Genomic DNA, 20,902 nt, shown 5'->3' on the forward strand with positions numbered 1-20,902 from the left:
ACCTAAGAACCCTACAATCTTACGATAGTCAAATAGTCAAAACCCTCATATCATCTTTAGTTGAAAACCCGACCTTTATGATCTTATGATCGCCCATATATCTCGTGGTTGAAGGCACCCTTGATAATCTCTACGATCTTACGTTTGTCAACCTATTGTGACATCGAGCCCTCCTTGAAACTCTTTTACGATCTTTTGACATACCACTACTTTACGATCTCACGACAACACCTTGGCGTAGGGTCGCGGGACCATCAATCTTCCCTTACGATGTTATTGGCGCGGTTAATTGACCTTACGATCTCATGATTGCAGTCTAGCATAACATCGGCAACAACAATAATCATCTTTACGATCTTACGATCGCGGTTAGCTAGCCCTCTATCGTGTCCTCGGCGGTCTTGTCATTTGCGTCTACGATCTCATGAACATTGGTTTATCGTGAGATTGGAATCCTTTCTATTTGTCCTTGTTGATGGAAGATTTGTCGATTGAAGCTTCTGCCTTTTCATTCATCGGGTGACTACTTTGAGATTGACCCCCTTTACCATTTAACTTTGCCTTGATCCTACGACAACTCGACAACACGACCATAACTTTGCTTGTAGCATCAGAAGATCCATCATTTATCTTTGCGACCTTACAACAGAAGGTCTATCTTAAGATCGTGATGCCATTTGATTCAATCTTCGGCTGAACTTGTCAAATAAATAACTTGCCCTTTTTTTGATGTATGAGTCCTTCGAAACTGCCATTTTACTTTTTATGCCTCCTGCGATCCTACGATCATTGACTATCATTGATCGTCGCTGAAACCCTTGAAGTCTTCGAAAGAATATATCGATTGAACATTTAAGACTTCATATGATGCAAATTGTTACCATGCAATGATGCCGGTAGGAGGGGCCCTCTGAGATTTTGACACTTTTGGACACGTGGCAACCGCTCGTTACATCGCTATGGTTAATAAACTTGCAACTTCATAAAGCGACATAACAACAACCATAGATCTTGGTTCTATCAACGGCTATAGAAAACTCAGAAAGTACTAATGAAGATCTCACCCTCGGCTAATAGAACACATCCACTTGGTAGAAACCTTGACACATTCTTTCAGCCTTCGCGGCCCACACTAAGAATTGGACCTATTGTTCCACGTGTTCGAAGCCCACTTCCCCACTTTCCTTAAACCTTACGTATCTTCAAAAAGTAGGAATGTGCTCGCCGTAGATCCCTTGGAATTAGGTGGTAGAGATCCATTTATGAGACTGCTCCCTTCTTCATTTGTACTCACGACTAGACGATGTTATGATGCTACAATAACCTTCCTATCGTATGGTCGCACCTCCTAAAAACTTACCTTGAGATCTTACGATCAACTGCCTTGTTGTAGCATCGAAACCCTACTTTATTTCTCATGTTCCTGCGATCCTGTGATCTCTCGATGCTACGATAACCCGATATCATGACAATAGCTGCCTCGTATGGTCAAGACCCCTCAACATTTGTCTTGCAATCTCATGCTCAATAGGAACTAAAAGAACCTGGACCCACTTGGACACATGTCTGAAGCCCGCTTCCCCGCAATGGCTAAACCTTGCACATCTTCAAAAAGCGGGAATGCGCCCGCCGTAGATCCTTTGGAATCCGATAATCATGATGCAGTTGGGGCACTTGCACAATTTTAAGACCCTCGACCAATCAGTGGTGGCCACCTGTTCACCTCTGACACCTGAAGGTTCACGGTCTTACGATCATTCAGTGGCACGATCACACTCTGGCGTAGCTTTGGGGGCCAATGAAATTATCACTGAGATATTACGCTCCACCCCTTTGTCTTAGCGTCGGGACTTCATTAGATAGTTGCATTTCTCCACTTTTATGATCCTACGATCATTTGATGCTACAACAAAAAAAGAAAATCGTAAGATCGTAACCTTAAAAGCTTAAACTAGCGATACCAAGACAAAAGAAAGATAGTAAGATCGGCAGACTCATCATTTGAACCTATGATGGCCCGACAACCTTAGAATCCGTAACATTGGGAGAGGCAAAAAAGAGACCTACGACTGGACGATGAAACCCTCGATCGTAAGATCGTAACTCTTGGCAAAGAATATGAAAATTTGAAATATGGCGCGAAAAGCTAGGGTTTAGCAAATTTTGATGAAATGGGCAATTTTGATGCTATGAAAGGTATCTTTGATCGGATTTTTATGATGGTGTCAAACAATAAAAAAGGTGGGGCGCAAAATTGGCTAACATTTCTGGCAATTTAGAGGGGATGCAAGCTTGCTATGCATATGACCAGTGACCTTAAAGCATCCATTAGGCTACTGAGTCATAAAATACATGGATCCTGCTCTTCTGCAACTGCAAAAAACTCAAAACTTGCTATCTCACAAGGAAACAACTTGTGCTCGTGCACTTCTTGGAAAAATGAAAAAACATCTAACCTACTATATACATGAAAACCCCAACCCTCTTCAGAAGCAGGGTTTGAGGTAAATCCCATTAATTGGAATGGGTAGAATATCACCATTAGGCCTGGATAATTGAAAAGCATTGGCCTATTTGCAATTGGTGTAACATAGGGACCACTCCACATGGCATCAAATTTGGAGTGCCTCCCTGGCTTGGCTCTGTCTGCATCCCACTTGAGAACAAGGTCTCCCTCTCTGAAAACCCTGGCTTTAGCTTTTCTGTCAAAACTTCTTTTGACTTGCTGTTGATGTATCTCAAGTGTCTGCATAGCTTGCCGTCTTTTCTCTTCTAGCTCCATCAATTCTATCATCCTAACAGTCATAGCATCATCTTCAATCAGTTCCAATTGATGAGCTAATTCTAGGGAAGGAAACTCAAGTGAAATAGGAAGCTTGCTTCCCTTCTATATACTAGCATGAAAGGAGAGTTCCCAATAGCCCTCTTAGGTGTGATTCTGTCATCCCAAAGGGCTGTTCTTAACTTCTGATGCCAACACCTTTGTCTTTGATGGTCCTTTTCATGATTTTGATAAAATTCTTATTTGAGGACTCAGCCAAGCCATTGCCTTGGGGGTAGTAGTTTGAGGATGTACTCAAGTATATGCCATGATCAACCGCCCAAGAGCAAATGTGGGTCCCAACAAAGGACTTGGCATTATTTGATATTATAGTTGAAGGAGCCAAATCTGGTTATAATTCCGTTAAGGAATTCAACAATTGAAGTTTTTGTAGCATCCTTCAAGGCAACTGCCTCTGTCCACCTTGTAATCAGTAGCAGCTAAGATCCACTTGTGACCAGAGCTGGAAGGTGGGTTGATTGAGCCAATAAAATCTAATCCCCATTGAGCAAAGGGTTGATCAACTTGAATAGGATGAAGGGGAAGAAATGCTAACCTCTATTTGCCTGAAAAGAAAGCACACTTCTTACATTTTCTTGCATACCTATAGCAGTCCTCGAACAAGGTTGGCCAATAATAGCCAGCTCTCATGACCTTCATTGTAGTTGTTCTCGCTGAGAAGTGACCACCATTAGGGCCATCATGAAACTCTCTGATCATCCTACTAGTCTGATTTGGGTCAATACATCTCAATAGGGCTCCATTAAAATCCTTTTTGAAAAGAATTCCATCCACTAGAGCAAAGGATATAGACTATAACCTATACTGTCTTCTTTTGGCTCTATTCATCCCTTGTGGATATCCTTCTAACAAGAAGGCTGTCATATCATGCATCCAATTCCTTGAATTCTCATCTCTTGCTGGTTGCTGATCTGTCAATGCTAGTTCAACCTCTTCAGTCATCTCTTGAGACGAAACCATCTGTTTACACAATCCCTTTCCCTTCACAAGTTTGGTGACTTGGATATCAACATCATACTCCATGACCTTGGTGATCCAACCAGCCCTTTTCTCATTAATATTCTCGCTCAAGAGGAAGTCCTTCACACTTGCATGAGGGACCAATAAATGGATCTTATTGTGAGACAGGAGATGCATGAACCTCTTTAAAGCTCTTATGACTACAAGAGCTTGCTTTTCCACATAGCTTTATTTGTCTTCATATTCCTTAAGCTTTTCACTAAAGAAGGCTATAGGTTGCTCTTCATTCATTCTTGTCATTTGATTGAGTCAAGACGACATAGATGCTTTGACTCACCCCCTAGGGTGTAGAGAACGAAGTCCTTATCAAAACTAGGATTGATAAGGGGGGGGGGCTGATGCTATTGCTTCCTTGATTTCTTCAAAATTGGCTCTTCCTTCCTTTGTCCATGTGAACACCATGTTCTTCTTTAGCATAGTTGTAAGGGGCTTAACCATGGTAGTGAGATTAGGAATAAATCTTCTTACAAAATTAATCCTACCGAGGAAGCTTTGCCGCCCTTTCTTATGACTAGGAAGAGAGAGAGCAAGTATTGCTTTTGACCTCTCTGGATCAATGAACAGACCATCTTTGGACACAATATGTCCTAGCAACTTCCCTTGATTTTTGGCAAAGACACAATTACTTGGGTTTAGGGATACACCATATTCTCTACATCCCATGAACACTTGTCTTAGATGGCCAAAATGGTGTACCACATTTTTTGAATACAATGTGATATCATCAAGGTAGACTAGAGCAAATTTCTCAATCATATTCTTGAAGGCCATCTCCATTGCCTTTTGAAATGTGGCACTTGCATTCTTAGTCCAAAAGGCATTTTACTATAAGCATAGGTGGCCCATTTGGTTGTAAAGGCTGTCGTATACTTGTTAGACTCTTGGACTAATACTTGATTATAACTAGAAAATCCATCTAAGAAGAAAATCTTTTTGAACTACTGACTTTGGATAATATTTGTTCCATGGAAGGGAGAGGGTGGTGATCCTTAAGAGAGGCTTTGTTAAGGTCTCTGAAGTCTACACATAGGCTAATCTCCCCAGTCTTCTTCCTAATAGGAACAAGGTTAGCTACTCAAGAGGAATGCTTAATAGGTGGCCTCTATTAGCTTGCATAACTCGTTTCTCATGAATGGCTCAATCTTAGGATTAACTGGCCTCTATTTTTGTCTGATTGGTTTGGCATTATCATTTAAATCTATGGTATGCTGAAATAAACTTGGGTCAAAGCCCTTTAAATCATCATATGTCCAAGCGAATATATCATTAAACTCCTCACATAGATAAACAAAAATCTCTTGTTCAGTTTTAGAACATACCTTTCCCATATTAAGGGTCTTTCCATTAGCAACTGCAACTAGTATGTGATCATTTTTGCTGGTTAGCTAGATTCATACCTCTATCCCTTGCCTGATCATCACGTTTGAAGACACTCTCTAAGGTGATTAGACCTTTGGGCAACTTATTGGAACTGAGGTTGATGATTTGATCACCATATTGGCCTTGCGATTTGGATCGATTTCTCTCTGAAAATTCTACCTCATTTTGCAGGAAATTAACAATTTGCAAATCATAGTCAAACACTTGCCAATTAATGTTGTTTCTCTGGAATTGAGGTTTGACAACCATTCTGATTTGCTGCTCCTTTTCATCCTCAACATGCTCTGGCACATCCTAAGAAGCACCAATGGTTGCAACCTTGTCAGCATGTTTTTTCTCTCTCCTAGGGATGCTCTGGATGTTAAATGCTAGAAAGCCGTGCTACAGTGATGTGAATAGTGTCATGCTACAGTAACATGAATAGTGCTGCACTATAGTAATGTGAATAGTGCTGTGCTACAGTGCTGCTCCAATATAATCTGTCTTCGATCAGTCCAATATCCTCATAAAATCATCCCTTCAGAATGACATTAGCATTGGACAAGAAGTGGGGATGATATGAGCAAACACCCAATCTGGCTGTAGCTGGAAATGCGCCCAATTTCCCTATTAATGAAGCTGATAGCAATGAATTCCAAAGGCCAAACCCCAAGGGAATGACGTCTAGAATGTCACAAGAGAGGACAGACATCCTCTAATACCAAGAACGGATCTGCAACTCACACATCAATTGTCTTCTCATATTTAACCTGCAGAATGAAGCCACTAATGCTCTCTTTTATTCTTTCTCCAAGGGTCGATTCAACTCTCATGAGCAATGTGGGATAAAAGACGTGCAATATAAAACATATTAAAATATTCACTTATGTTATCCTTTAGGCGCCCCTGTTGATTTGGACACATTCCCATAAAATTTAATATTAAAGTAACACATATTTTACAACTAAAATAAATGTTACTTTAATAATACTTTAGGCATAACAATATATTAGCTATTAGACTCCGAACAACACGAGTGATAGCTCATTGGAAAGCTCTTGCCAAGGAGTATCAAATCCAATCACCAAAATTAGCCTCCCCAGTGTCTTGCTGACTTACTAAAAGTAGTAAGTATGCTTGAGACTGAGTAAATCAACTCCGTTTTGGCCCAAACTAGAGATGATTAGGCCAAAACATTCTAGGATCCCGTTAAACCCTTTGTTAGCCCTCGGGACCATGTAGAACTAGGCTAACACACATACACTAGGTCAACTGCTAAAGTGGGGACATTATACATATTGAGCCCTGATGTCATCATACATTGAGCATTCTCTAACAACGTCTCATTCAGTCTCAATCGCACCCGTTTCACATAACTTGCAGATCCTTTCTTCCCACTCCTCTTGGGCCTTTTCCATATACCTATCTCACATCTAAGATGATGGGAACCTGTCCTCAACTGAGGCACTGACAATCTAGCTTTCCCTTTAATGGCTGCCCCTAGATAAGCCTTATCATCATGTTTCTAGGTTGAATTGAAGAGTTTGATGCAGTGGGCCTTTTTTCAACCTATGTTATTAGTCCTTATGACGGTCTAGAATTTCTCTATGACAAACTTTTTAATTTCCGTATTGGAATCAGGGCATCCTTGTAACTTTATCTTCCACTTACTCAACCACTTTTTTTGTTTTGTTTCATCCATGTTTTCCTCCAGCGGACCAAGTCCTCATTCATCGCAATCTTAGGCCATCTTTGGTTATTCATGTTTTTTTCCTTAAATAACTTAGAAGTTGAGTTACTGCTGCCACGTCCAACGGGAAACTACCTGCTTCAGCTAAAAGAATTTTGACACTGAAGTCTTGACTTCAAGATTGCTTGTGATTAAGTGTTTATGAATCCATTCTACTTGTTTCCAACCACATTTAGTCATGCTGCCCCTCCAAACCTTGCAGCCCTAAAGGACAACTGGTGTGATCAGCCAAACGTCTTTGCTTGTGATTAAGTGTACCTGGTGATATCTCTAAACTGCGACTTGAGTACTATTCTATACTATTAATATTGAAGACCACCTCAGTTTGAGTAATCCACACGAAGGCTTTGTGTTTTCAATAGAGTTTTTTGCAAAGTATTGTGTAAGGCATAGTGGTAGTAAAAAATGATGAATTATAATGACAAACCAAAACATTTACAACTTGTTTCTATCAATATGCAGAAGCATGCAGATGTATGACTTTGATGTTGTATGAATACACAAACACCAAATAAAGTTATATTATGTATTACCATTAGCTAAATAGAATTATTTTTATCCGTATTTATTATGTTTGTAGGATTTAAGCTAAATGATAAATGTCCAATGGCTTCAGAGTTTGCTACATACAGCCATCACATACACATAATTAACAATTCATGTTTTACATTGTATTATAACTTATATGGCATGATTAAACATAATCTCATTGTAAGCCTAGTGCAAATATTTCAATACAGTCAAGTAAGGCGAGTTCATAGATTTTATAGTTTTTACAAACTGTGACATTAGGTGTCTTAGGGTCATCTTGTATATTCAAAGAGGAATGCACATTGCATACACAGGGAAATGAAACAGTATAGAAATTAGTACTTCCAATGACATTCATTTTGCCAATAAAAAGGATTGCTGATCAGCTTTAGGAAAGTGATTTCATATTCTAGATAAATAAAGCATGGCAATGAGTAATATTTCCCAATCACTAAATAATATTAGACCTCTTGATCTCCAATTACACAACAATCATTTCTAAATCAAGTTTGACTTGATCCAAGCTAAATTTAAGAAGTTGAGATGCTTTAGATTTGATAACTAGGATGTTGTCACACTCATACCAAATTATCAATTTCAAGGTATTTTTTCTTTCTTTTAAGAATATCTTTCCATTATAACTTCTATATTCAGTTCCACAAAATTAATATTTTGTATGTTTTTATTTGGCAGGCTTGCAAGGATGATGAAATTATAAGACTTAAACATGAAAACCAAGCACTATTGCAGAAAGAGGTAGATAATCAAACTTCTAAAGCATATGAGTTAGGTATATCTTTTAAAATCATAATTGCTTTGCATTTTGTCCTTGGCCTTAGTCTTGTATTCCTCATGTTTCAACTTCATATTTCTTTGATATTTATGTTTTATATATGCAACTAAGTGTAGCTGAATAAACTATAATGGCAGTGAAACTTAGTGGTTTCTGAATTGATTCTCATCCAAAAGTCCGAGCTTGTAATTTTGGGCTTATTTGTTCAGTCCCATCATTTTTTGGCGAATTGCTGTATAAGGGGGACAGCTCCCATCATATTAGTACTTCCAATAACATTTAATCATTTTGCCAATAAAAAAGGATTGCTGATCAGCTTTAGGAAAGTGGTTCGAGATTCTAGATAAATAAAGCATGGCAATGAGTAATGATTCCGAATCACTAAATAATATTAGACCTCTTGATCTTTAATTATACAACAATCATTTCTAAATCAAGTTTGACTTGATCCAAGCTAAATTTAAGAAGTTGAGATGCTTTAGATTTGATAACTAGAATGTTGTCACACTTGTACCAAAATATCAATTTGAAGGTATTTTTTCTTTCTTTGGAGAATATCTTTCCATTATAACTTCTATATTCATTTCCACAAAATTGATATTTTGCATGTTTTTATTTGGCAGGCTTGCAAGGATGATGAAATTATAAGGCTAAAACATGAAAACCAAGCACTATTGCAGAAAGAGGTAGATAATCAAACTTCTAAAGCATATGAGTTAGGTATATCTATTAAAATCATAATTGCTTTGCATTTTGTCCTTGGCTTTAGTCTTGTATTCCTAATGTTTTAACTTCGTATTTCTTTGATATTTATGTTTTATATATGCAACTAAGAGTAGCTGAATAAACTATAATGGCAGTGAAACTTAGTGGTTTTTGAATTGATTCTCATCCAAAAGTACGAGCTTGTAATTTTGGGCTTATTTGTTCAGTCCCATCATTTTTTGGCGAATTGCTGTGTAAGGGGGACAATTCCCATCATATTAATTAGAAAAAATTACAATCATTGCCTAACCGTAGAGGGAGAACACCAAGACCCTAACAACGTTTGTTACCTTGTGGAGTCTCTCAATCTTGGCTGGGGTAAAAGATTTTCATAATAATTGACAAAGAAAGCATGGGTTTCCATCATATTGTTATATTGTCATACATTTTCTGACTTTACATTAGTATTGATGCAAATGGCATCACCAACAAGTTTGGTAGAAGGGTTTCAGCTAAGAGCATAAAACACTGCAGTGGCCATGTGTGGAACTTGGGCACCATCAATTTGTTGACCGCCTGTTTGCCCCAGCTAAAGTCTTTGGAAGTACAAACAACTCAATTGGCAAAGTTTCGTAGTGTTACCTACATTTTTTGATGACAAAATGAAGGACAACATGCTGAAGATAATGAGGAAGTTGAGATTGCTAATGCAGGAGCAGCAATGGCTATTCGGAAAGCGTCATGGCAATGCTCACCAAATGGGATTTGTTTTCGGATAATGTTAAGGCGGATTTAAGCTTTGTTCAATAAATGGGACAACGAAGGAAAATGATAAGAGCAAGGCAAGATAGAAGGCCAAGGGGTCCAAATAGGGATTTGAAGCATGCCGCGAACAAGTTTACCTTACTAGTATTTGATGGTAGAGAGAAAACTACAACCATGGCATGGATACATAAGCCGGATACATTTCTTACACTAAAACATATGATTGAGACTGAGGCAATCAAGTTTTCTACTATGCATTTGGACAAACCAGCTTGTGATTGGTGGCATCACTACCTTGTTACTCAAGATTGTAACACGATTAACTCATATGAGGAATTTAGCAACAAGCTGATAAATAGATTTGACAAGAAGGATATAGAAGTCTATGACAAAGAGTTAGCCCAACTTAAGCATAGTGGTGCATGGGACACCTATATTGATGAGTTTCAATGGATACTATTATGGTCCCTGTTATGTCTGAAAGTAGGAAATTGATGTTGTTTGTGGAAGGTTTGAGTTAGAGATTCAAAGGGTTTGTTAAAGTGCTGAAACCCCCTACCCTCCAAGATGCAATCAAGATGGCACTTGATTTAGATAGTTCATCATTAGAGTTTCAACCTGCTAAAAAGCCTTTTAAGGGGTCAAAGACCAGCCTGAAATCTTTAAATCAGAACAAGGCTTGTCCACCAAAGGCAGGTTTTGAGTCCAAGAATGAGTTAAGAGGGAAAAACTTGTGCTTCACATGCAAAGAGCCTTGGACATTGGATCATAGATGCGTTGGAAAGGGTAAAGTCAACTATATTGAGGTACTTTCAGATGATGAAAATGAAGTCAACAAATCTGATGACAATGATGAAAAAGGCAATCTCGAGTTACCCCAAGTGGAAAAGGTTGAGGGGCAAATTTTAGGCAAGACTCCTATGATTGCCACACTCTCAAGAGTACCTACAAGCAGTATTATCCGTTTAAAGGGAGTAGTTAAAGGGCAGCAAATGGTTCTCTTAGTGGATACGGGGGCCACACATAGTTTCATTAGTGCCTCCATAGAAGCAAAAAGGAAGTTACAGGTGAATGCAGTTCCAAATTTTGATGTTAAAGTTGCTGGAGGAGATTTTCTTGATTGTTCTGGGATGCTATCCTAGCTTGAGATTTAGTTGGGTAGTTACACATTGATTGCAAATTCTTATGCAATTGAGTTAGGAGGGATGGATGCTATTTTGGGTCTATTGTGGCTCCAAACTCTACTATCGATCATGATTAGAAGCAGATTAAGTTTATGAGAGGAGATCAACAAATCATACTTAGAACTATGGCTTATAGAGGTCCCAAGATCGTCTCGGCTCATAGGATGAAGTCCGTCTTGAGAGATGATGATACATAGTTTGGAGCACATTTGTTTATCTCCACTAAATCCATTTCAGATTTAGGACAACAAATCACATTGATATCTAGTTAGTGCTACACAAGCACAAAGGGGTTTTTGGGTGGTATTCCTCCTGGCATACCTCTTGACCGTGGGTTCGAGCATGTGATAGAGTTAGAGAGGGTGCGAAGCCAATCATTACTAAACCTTATCGCCACCCTATACATTAATAGGAGATTGAGAAGATCATTAGAGAGCTTTTTGACATGGGGCACATTAGACCGAGCTCAAGTCCATTTACTTCATCATTACTTTTGATCAAAAAGAAGGATGGGACTCTATGGATGTGTATTGAGTACAAGGCATTGAATAAAAGGACTATCAAGAATGCGTATACCATTCCCAACATAGATGAGCTTTTGGATGAATTACATGGAGCTATCTCCTTTTCAAAGATTGATCTTTGTTCAAGATATCATAAGATTTGGGTCCGTGAGGAGAATGTGCATAAGACAACTTTTAGGTGCCACTATGGACACTATGAGTTTCTGGTGATGCCTTTTAGACTCACCAACACACTTGCTACATTCCAATCATGTATGAGTCACATATTTAATAAGTAGCTGTGCAAGTTCATGCTGGTTTTTTTTTATGACATTTTGACATTTAGCAAGACTTGGGAGGAGCACTTATAACATTTTGATGAGGTTCTGAGTATCATGGAGTAGCATTCATTGTTTCCTAAAGAATCCAAGTGAGAGTTTGGCTTGAAAAAGATCTTGTACCTTGGGCATGTTATTGGAGCTAATGGTGTCAAGGTTCATCAGGAAAAGGTACAAGCTATACTAGATTGGCTGCCATCGAAGAATGTTTCAGATTTGAGGGGATCCCTTAGGTTGTGTTCCTACTATAGGAGTTTTGTGTAGGGGTTCTCTTAGCTTGCAACACCACTTACTAATCTCACAAAACAAGAAGCTTTTAGATGGTCAGAGGATGCAAAGGTGATATTTGATAAGGTCAAGCAGGTGATGAATATGTGCCCAGTGTTAGCATTACTAGATTTCACTAGGCCATTTATTTTGGAGTGTGACACCTCAGGTGATGGTATAGGAGCAATATTTGTGCAGGATAGGCTTCCTATTGCTTGCAAGAGCAGCAAGTTGAGGGATCATGAGAAGCAATACTCACCTACTATAATGAGATGTTAGCTATCATGCACACTTTAGCTAAGTTTGAACAATATTTTGTGGGTGGATGTTTTGTAGTAAGGACCGATCATAAAAGCTTTCGTTTCTTATTAACACAAAAGTGAATAAGAGGCAACAAAAATGGATCGACAAGATTCAAGCTTATGACTTTGACATTGAATACATCAAGGGGAAGAATAATGTAGTAGCGGATGTACTTTCCACAAGACCAGCTAGCGCTACTTGTTGTGCTATGTTAGAGATTTCAGCTGATTGGAAGTCTCAACTATTAGTTGAGTATTCCAAGAACATGTTTGCGTGTTAGATCATAGATGGGTAGATTCTAGGTGATAGATTCAGGGTTATTGATGATATTATCTATTACAAAAATAGAATTCACTTGGTCCCCGAATCCAATTGGATACCAATTCTAAAAATGAGTCATATTTATAATCTCCCTTGTGCAACTTTTCTTCAGCATTACACCTTTCACTAAAGAGGCTTCAACTACACAACATCACTTTATAACATAACGTGCATTAATAATTATAAGAGCATTAATAATCATAGAGCCTCATAACCAATGCAATAAATATGAGTCGCCATTAAATAATCTTATCCCATGCAAAAGACTGAACAAATGACAATCACCACTGTGCCAACTTTGCACTGCCAAAAATAGCAACTAACAATAAATAGACTTACTAAAAATAGCAAGTCAACAACTGAGACCCTCAAATCCAACTATCACCTCACAAGGGTCACAATTATGAGCTGATCAACCCTGGCTTCTGGACCTTGCTAAATCGGGGACATTACACTCCCTAACCCAGCCACAACCTAACTTGGAGGAGGTGCTGCCTTTTAGTGTGAAAGTATACTTATTTGAGCAGGTTGTACTATTTTGGAGTAAGCTGTACAGTCTTTAGTTGTTTTGAAAATTGGAATTCTTTTTTTGGCTAAAAAATTTGGTCCAGAATATTACAGTTTAGTTTTCCTTACCCTACAACCGCTGAGATCTGATAATTTAATATATCCTAGTGCAAGTGCTATTGTTTAATTCTGCTTTTGGAAATGGCTATAACAAGTCTGTATATAGTGGTCTGAAAACTAAAAACATATATTTCAAAATGGCCAACAACACTGGGCTTGTTGTTGATGTTGAAAACACAAAGGAATCATCACCACCCATTGGCTAGACTGAGAAATCTTGACAGTGATGTTGGCTGTGCAATATTTTGTTTATAAGGCAGTTTTTAAAGGGTTCTTAAGTGTCTGATGGCGATTTCTAAGTTTTAGAGTATCAAAGTGGGGACATTAGGTCACCACGATAACAAGTGTTCGGGAGTCATTGTGCAAATGTTGAAGATGATTAGGTAAAGTCAATGATCCAGAATACCTTTCTTGGCAAAAGTTTGAGCTGACCATTCCCATTTCCAAATTTGTGAGGTTAATATATCATTGAGTCAGTACGAAAAAAATACTAGTAACATCATTTTCAGGCGTATATAGACTTGTAGAAGATTCTTACTCTTCACAAGAGACTTTTGTTGTAGGAGATAAAATGAGTACTTATAATCTCTAGTCCACTGTTGGTCTAGGATTGCCTTTTGAAGCTTCAACAAGTTTTTTCTTAAGGATATTAGTTTTCCACAATTCATTATAGTTATTGTTGTTATTTCTGGTTTGGATTGTGTGTACTTTCCATCAACATTTTGAATCACACTTCATGATCCATCATTAGGACGATAGAAAGCTCATGGAGTAGAAAGATGCAAAGAAACACACACAATATAAACCAGAAACAACGACGATAAGATTTCACATAATAAATTTCAGCTTAAGTTGGACGCAAATGGTATTTGTTAATCTCCTTATTGCACATTTCATCTGCAGGAAAACATTGATAGATTGTTGATGATCTTGAAGTCTTACAAATCCCTTTTAACATTACTTGAATTATAATTTGCCTAGATCCACGGCATGAATATAATTGACATTTAGATTTTCTTTGAGTATATTGCTTTTTCAGAGAGCTTTTACTATTAAAAGACTGATTTTGGCATTATTTTAATCAATACCGAGCTATGCATCTCTTTCTATGTTTATAGATTCCACTCTTTTGCTAAACTTTTAATGCAACTTTATATTAGTATTGTTTTCTATTTGATAATGGTATTTTTTGGGTTTTATTTTGTAGAATTGTAAAGATGAAGATATTGGAAGACTAAAAGCTGAAAAAAACTTACTTCTACAGAAAGAGGTAAAAATAATATCAGTCTTCTCACAAATCATTTGCTAAAAGCATAAAAATCCATTGAGGCTTCAGCATGAGTAAATCAGTTGGGATCTGAATTAAGGTGTAAACTTTAGTTGAATCTGTTTGAAATGTTTGAGCACTTGCAGGTTGAGACTGAATTCATTGTATACTTTTGAAGAAAATTCAATATAGCAGATAAAATGTACATATATGATATATCATCTATTTGCTGTTCAAAATCATATGAGATTGATTTTTTATTAGGTTTTGTTTTGCAGGTCAGCACAGACAATGAAGTGAAAAAGCTGAGCTATGAAAATTTTGGCCTTAAGAAAGAGGTAGTCTGTTAAAACTTATATGTAGTTTTTTATTTTTTTAAGATTTGAAACTTTTTACAGTATAATGTTTGACTTTATTGAAGTTTGAAGCTCAAGCAAGCTTTTAACTCAATGATGAAAATTATTATAGTATAGTTTCTTCTATGGAAGTCAATGGCACAGTATGGGATGTGCTTATGCAGTCATGCGAATGAATCATTGAAAAGGGGAATAGGCCAAAGGAAGCACACAGCAGGCAATCAATACATGGTGGTTGGGAACATGTCCAATCAAAATATGGATTCTTGCTCTACTCTGGTACAATCCCAAGACTGAGTCTCCTTCAAGCAAGCCCACTTGCTTGCCTCGTATATTGAAATACGAGCATCTCAAAGCATAAACAACATGCTAATGAAATCCAAGTAGTATCAACTTGCAAGGCATCAACAACCTCATGTCATTGATCTACCTTGTCACAGTAATGAACAACAATATCATTGATCAATACTTATCATTTGTGCCGTAGAAGATTGTTCTACCATCTAAGCAGCTTTAGGCACATGATATTTGTTGTACTCGCACTCTATTCTTTATTTATCAAATTTTTATAAGATATTGTTATCAAACATAATCGACTATTTTAGAAGACAGACTATTGCAATTGAAATTAAATCTTTATAATTGAAGCATATAATAATATTGAATGCACAAGTTATTGTTTACTTTACATTATGCTGCTTTATATAAGTTGGGAATTGTATAACAAATACAATACCTACAAGCATGGTTCTAAACATCTCAGATATATCTGCGATAAGTCTATGTATCGCGATAGCTTTTGGCTCCGAAGAAGTAATGTCAACTTATCTTGGATGAGACATCACAAGGAAGTTTGAAAATATTGCAGAGAACTTGGTAAATTATAGGCAATATTTTTCAATTTTATCACGATAAATAGAAAACTTATCGCCGCTGGCCCAGAAAAGGGAAAAACGCATTTTTTGATTGGGAAAATAGATTTGGAGAGGACAGGGTAAAGTGGAGAAAGAAGGTTCCATCAGGATTGGAAAAACAGATTTTAAGTTCCCGATATTTCTCTGAGAAGTTTCCAACTTATCTCTGATATTTGCCGATATCTTTTTTATTGATCTTGGCGAAAAGTTGCTGATAATGATATTTTGAACTATGCCTACAAGAATGAACAAATCATTTATCAGTTTCAAGAAAGCATTATTTCTAATCCTCTATAGGACGGTAATAAAGATAAATGTTTTCATTATTGGCTAACTAATGACATTAGATTTCAAAATCTTGGTTTGGGTGTTATAAACTATGGTTTGAGTACACTTTGATTGTCATAGCAGAATGTGATCACTTCTTTTTGATCAAGTTGAAGATCAACTGATATCCTTTGCAATTAACTACATTGCTTCACAACTTGTGCTGATTGTTCGCTTATATTGTGCCTCAATCGATGATAAAGAAACTGTATGTTGTAGCTTGTAGTATCCCCAATGGATACTTTCCCTGAATTTTCTCAAAAGACATCTAAAAAATTTAAACAGATACTTTCATGCAATATATTTCAAATTAACCAGCAAAATACCACAAAATAGCCACATAAAAATAGATATTATTGCATTTCAATCTTAGTAGTACAATAACAAGACCAATCGTAAACACAAAAATCTACAGTTAGATTGGATAATATGAAATAAAGATTTTAAGCACAAGTGAGATACTTGTGTGATATCTCCAGAAGACAATGGGCTTCTGTCCACTGCCTCTAAGCTTGAGGGTTTCCATCCTCAAATTGGCTGAAAGCTGAGCTTCCAAATTCTCCAAGAGAAGAAATCAAAACATAATCCAAGCATGATGCAAATGAGCTCACTTTCTTCTTTTAAGCACAACTTGGTGACTCTTAACATTTCTTTCTCTTTTTCTTTATTTTCCCTATAAATATCTTTTTTCCCACGTAAATGATAAAGTGACACATAATAATATGAACTTAAGTTTAATAATCACTTTATTAATAAACCATTTAGGCATTAAAATTACCGATCAGATGAATTCAGATAATCATGTGTGATAGCTTGTTGGAAAGGTCTCGGTGAGACACTTCTAGTCCAACATTGAAATGCCAAGAGTAGTGAAGCCTTGCTACCTTACTATAAATAATAAGTACTTGGAAATCCCGCTAAAACAACTCTGATTGGCCGGAAAGTGGTACTGCCTAGGCTAAAATTCACTTTGATCCATGTGAAATCCTTGGTTTGTTTGTTATAAACTATGGCTCGAGTACACTTTGATTGTCATAGTAGAATGTGATCACTTCGTTTTGATCAAGTTGAAGATCAATTGATATCCTTTGCAACTAACTACATTGCTTCACAACTTGTGCTGATTGTTTTCTTATATTGTGCCTCAATAGACGATAAAGAAACTGTATGTTGTAGCTTGTAGTATCCCCAATGGATACTTTCCCCAAATTCTCTCAAAAGATATCTAAAAAATTTAAACAGATGCTTTCATGCAATATATTTCTAATTAACAGCAAAATATCACAAAATAGCCAGATAAAAATAGATATTATTGCATTTCAATCTTAGTACTACAATAACAAGATCCAATCATAAATACAAAAATCTACAGTTAGACTGGATAATATGAAATAAAGATTTTAAGCACAAGTGAGATACTTGTGTGATATCTCCAGAAGACAACGAGCTTCTATCCATTGCCTATAAGCTTGAGGGTTTCCATCCTCAAATTGGTTGAAAGTTGAGCTTCCAAATTCTCCAAGAGAAGAAATCAAAACATAATTCAAGCATGATGCAAAGGAGTTCACTTTCTTCTTTTAAGTGCAACTTGGCGACTCTTCACATTCCTTTCTTTGTTTCTTTATTTCCCCTTTAAATATCCCTTTTCCCATGTAGATGAATAAAGTGCTTCTATAATGATAAAGCGACACATAATAATGCAGTGTTACTCGGGTGCGCACACTTGGGTCAAAAACTTAGCGCACCGAGTGTGCATACATCCTTGGTGCGGGTACATTGCGCACCCGAGTACCCCCACCATGCAAAAAGTGTAGACGCATCGCGGCTGTACCGGTCGGAACACTCGAGTGGGATGCGGGGACGGGGGTGTGTTTGGGGTGCAGCGGTGCGCGCTCGGTTGCGGCTAGGGTGCAACTGACATGTTGGCTAAAAAGTCAAAAAAAAAAAACATTTTTTGCAATTGTTTTTTATTGTTTCTTTTAGCAAGGGAACCCTAATTTTGTGTGTGTCCCATGAGGTCTATTTCTTTTTTGATATTCATATTTGAACAATGAATTTTGAATCTTTCATCTTTGTCATTTGATAAATTGATAGTCAATGGTTGACTTACATGGTACTATGTGTGGTTTATATTTTTGATTTATTATTATCATTATTATCATTATGTTTAAATTTTTTAGCATTTTACTAAGTTCAATGGTCATTGGTAATGGTTATGAAGTTTCAAGTTTCAAGTTTGAACTTATGGTTCGTGAATCACATTTCAATTTTCTATATTCAACTATATTTGGTATGTTATATTGAAGTATCATTCATAATTAGCATTTTTAGTCATATATATACACTATGCAACCCTCCCCCCTTTCCCCCCCTCCGCACCCTCGCCGTCCCCAAATTGAGGCCCTTTTTTTCTGGCACCCGAAACTCGTTCCGATGTCCCCCCACATTGGCGCACCTCGCGCCGGTGTAACATTGTAATAATATGAACTTAAGTTTAATAATCACTTTATTAATAAATCATTTAGGCATTAAAATTACCAATCAGATGGATTCGGATAATCATATGTGATAGCTTGTTGGAAAGGTCTCGATGAGACGCTTCCACTCCAACACTAAAATGCCAAGAATAGTGAACCCCAACTACCTTACTTTAAATAATAAGTACTTGGGAACCCCGCCAAAACAACCCTGATTGGCCGGAAAGTGGTAGTGGCTTGGCTAATTCTCTCTTTGATCCATGTGAAATCCTAGCTAGCCCATGGGACAACACATAAAAAATTTGCACTTGCCTGTTGAAACCAAATGTTTGGTTTGCCACAAGGTTGATGCTTTGTTGACCTGTTATGTTGTACTGGTGTAAACATTTTGAACCTCGGAGTTGTGAAGCAACTCAACATGAACCAATGTACCACTCAATTGAATGCTAGGATCCCAAATCATCTCACATGCATATTGAGTCAAGTCAACTTGCTACGTGCTACTGTCATAAAATAAAAATTTCTTTATCCAATTGAGAACCTTACTCCAACTGAAATCACATACATCTCTAATGTTGAGTAGAGGTGGGAGCTCAACAATATACCGACCTCTATCCAGAAGGGAACAAAGAAAATCTCTCCATCGAGCTCCTTAATACATAACCACCCATAGAAATGCTTCAACTTGATTCCCAGCGAAGACTTGTGAAATGCCCCTAAAATCACCTAACAAGTACTGTAATGACTGCATCAATGGAAATGATAATACTTACCAAACTGACACAATCACCCCGCCGCCATGCTAGAAATGATGGAGTAATCCAACATTAGGGGTCTTAGGAGTGAACATCTTAAAAGAGAACAACTCAAAAAGACAACCCATCTCGCCTACCACAATTGCACAAGGACAAACATCATGCCAATTATCTAACCCTTGCGCACAAGAATTTTTTATTGGAATCAAGACATATCCAAGAAGGCCAAGGATGAACCAATATTCTCTCAATGCATTCAACATGCTATAATGCTCAAACCTTTGACTGTAGTCCTAATGCAATGAAGGAATCCCAATCCTAGAATAGAAGCATCCCATGAATATCGTCAAACTCTTGTTGCTCAACATTGATCTTAGTGAAGCCAATCAATGGAACCCACACAAACTACATCGTGAACTCTATCATCACTCAAGTCCCAAAGCAAATTGCTCTCACATTCATTACCTATGAGGAAATTCAAATTCTGAAGGTACTTGCAACCCCACAATTATCTCCCACCTCGGCTAGACTCTCGTAGATATGCTAGCTCTACAAATAATCCTGCATGTAGCAATGACTCTGTAACCATCTATCTTTATGAAATCTTTTAGATGTAGAAGTGACTAATCCTCTCAGATACATATCCATACGATGGAAAACTGACTGATGTCCCTGCAAAATATCTCCCACATTCATCTGAGTCGAATACTTGCAACCTCTAGTTCCATTTTCTGAAGATGGAAACCCTAAGCCAATCTACACCTACGCATCATCAAGTTCTCATATGGATCAAAAGAGAGATGATGAGCGCTCGTGACTATATAGTTGCGATAAAAATCACTAACCTTAGCTAATTAATGCAAATGAATCACTCATCTTGATCAACTCTCGTGCTATCATCATTAACAAACTCCTCAACTTTCACATCTCACTGGTGAGATATAGTAGAGCTTGACATCTTAATTTCCTATTAAGCTCAACAATCCGATTTTCAGCTTCATGAGATGCCATTAAGGTAGCCTCTAGGGTGTCATTATTCAAGAGCTTGGATTTAGAGTGTCTACTTCTTCCTGCTTCCTTAATGCCTTTGAATAAGTCTCTGCAAGATTGAAGAGATGATCATGATCTGAAAGAAGATGAAGATAATCTAAATTCAGCTTTTTCATCCCTTCCATAATCACCGGCAAATGTGAGAACTCCTCGTTGAGTCTTTTTTGTGTTCTCTCTAATTGTTCCCTCCAAAAATGCTTTCCAACCATCCCATATATGTCATAAAACTTGATACAACTGCAATAATTTTATCTTCATTTACTTTCATTTGATTCTCTAAATTAGGTGAACTAGTAGGTGTGTGAGAGCAATTGGGTGCACATGAGGTAGGGGAGTACATTTCATCACATATCAATGCTAGGAATGTCATTTCTTATGTCCGTCTGTGTATAGGAAATGGAGACAACACTATGGTCAAAAAAGATCCATCACAAGAAGAATTCACACC

The 20,902-nt window shown here is 37.4% G+C and overlaps 1 protein-coding gene across 2 annotated transcripts in view; it reads left to right on the forward strand.

The window, feature by feature from the left end:
* LOC149548194 (uncharacterized) overlaps positions 1–20,902 on the forward strand; it is a 140,146-nt gene that overhangs the window by 54,652 nt on the left and 64,592 nt on the right. For both annotated transcript variants that reach the window (XM_089792238.1, XM_089792239.1), the window contains 4 exons: positions 8,196–8,258; positions 8,919–8,981; positions 14,516–14,578; positions 14,854–14,913. In XM_089792238.1, the coding sequence (XP_089648364.1) occupies positions 8,196–8,258; positions 8,919–8,981; positions 14,516–14,578; positions 14,854–14,913 (249 nt within the window). The remainder of the gene's footprint in view (positions 1–8,195; positions 8,259–8,918; positions 8,982–14,515; positions 14,579–14,853; positions 14,914–20,902) is intronic.

Source organism: Cupressus sempervirens, chromosome 7, assembly GCF_028749045.1.
Source record: "Cupressus sempervirens isolate cs-2001-9-10 chromosome 7, ASM2874904v1, whole genome shotgun sequence".
Lineage (NCBI taxonomy): Eukaryota > Viridiplantae > Streptophyta > Pinopsida > Cupressales > Cupressaceae > Cupressus > Cupressus sempervirens.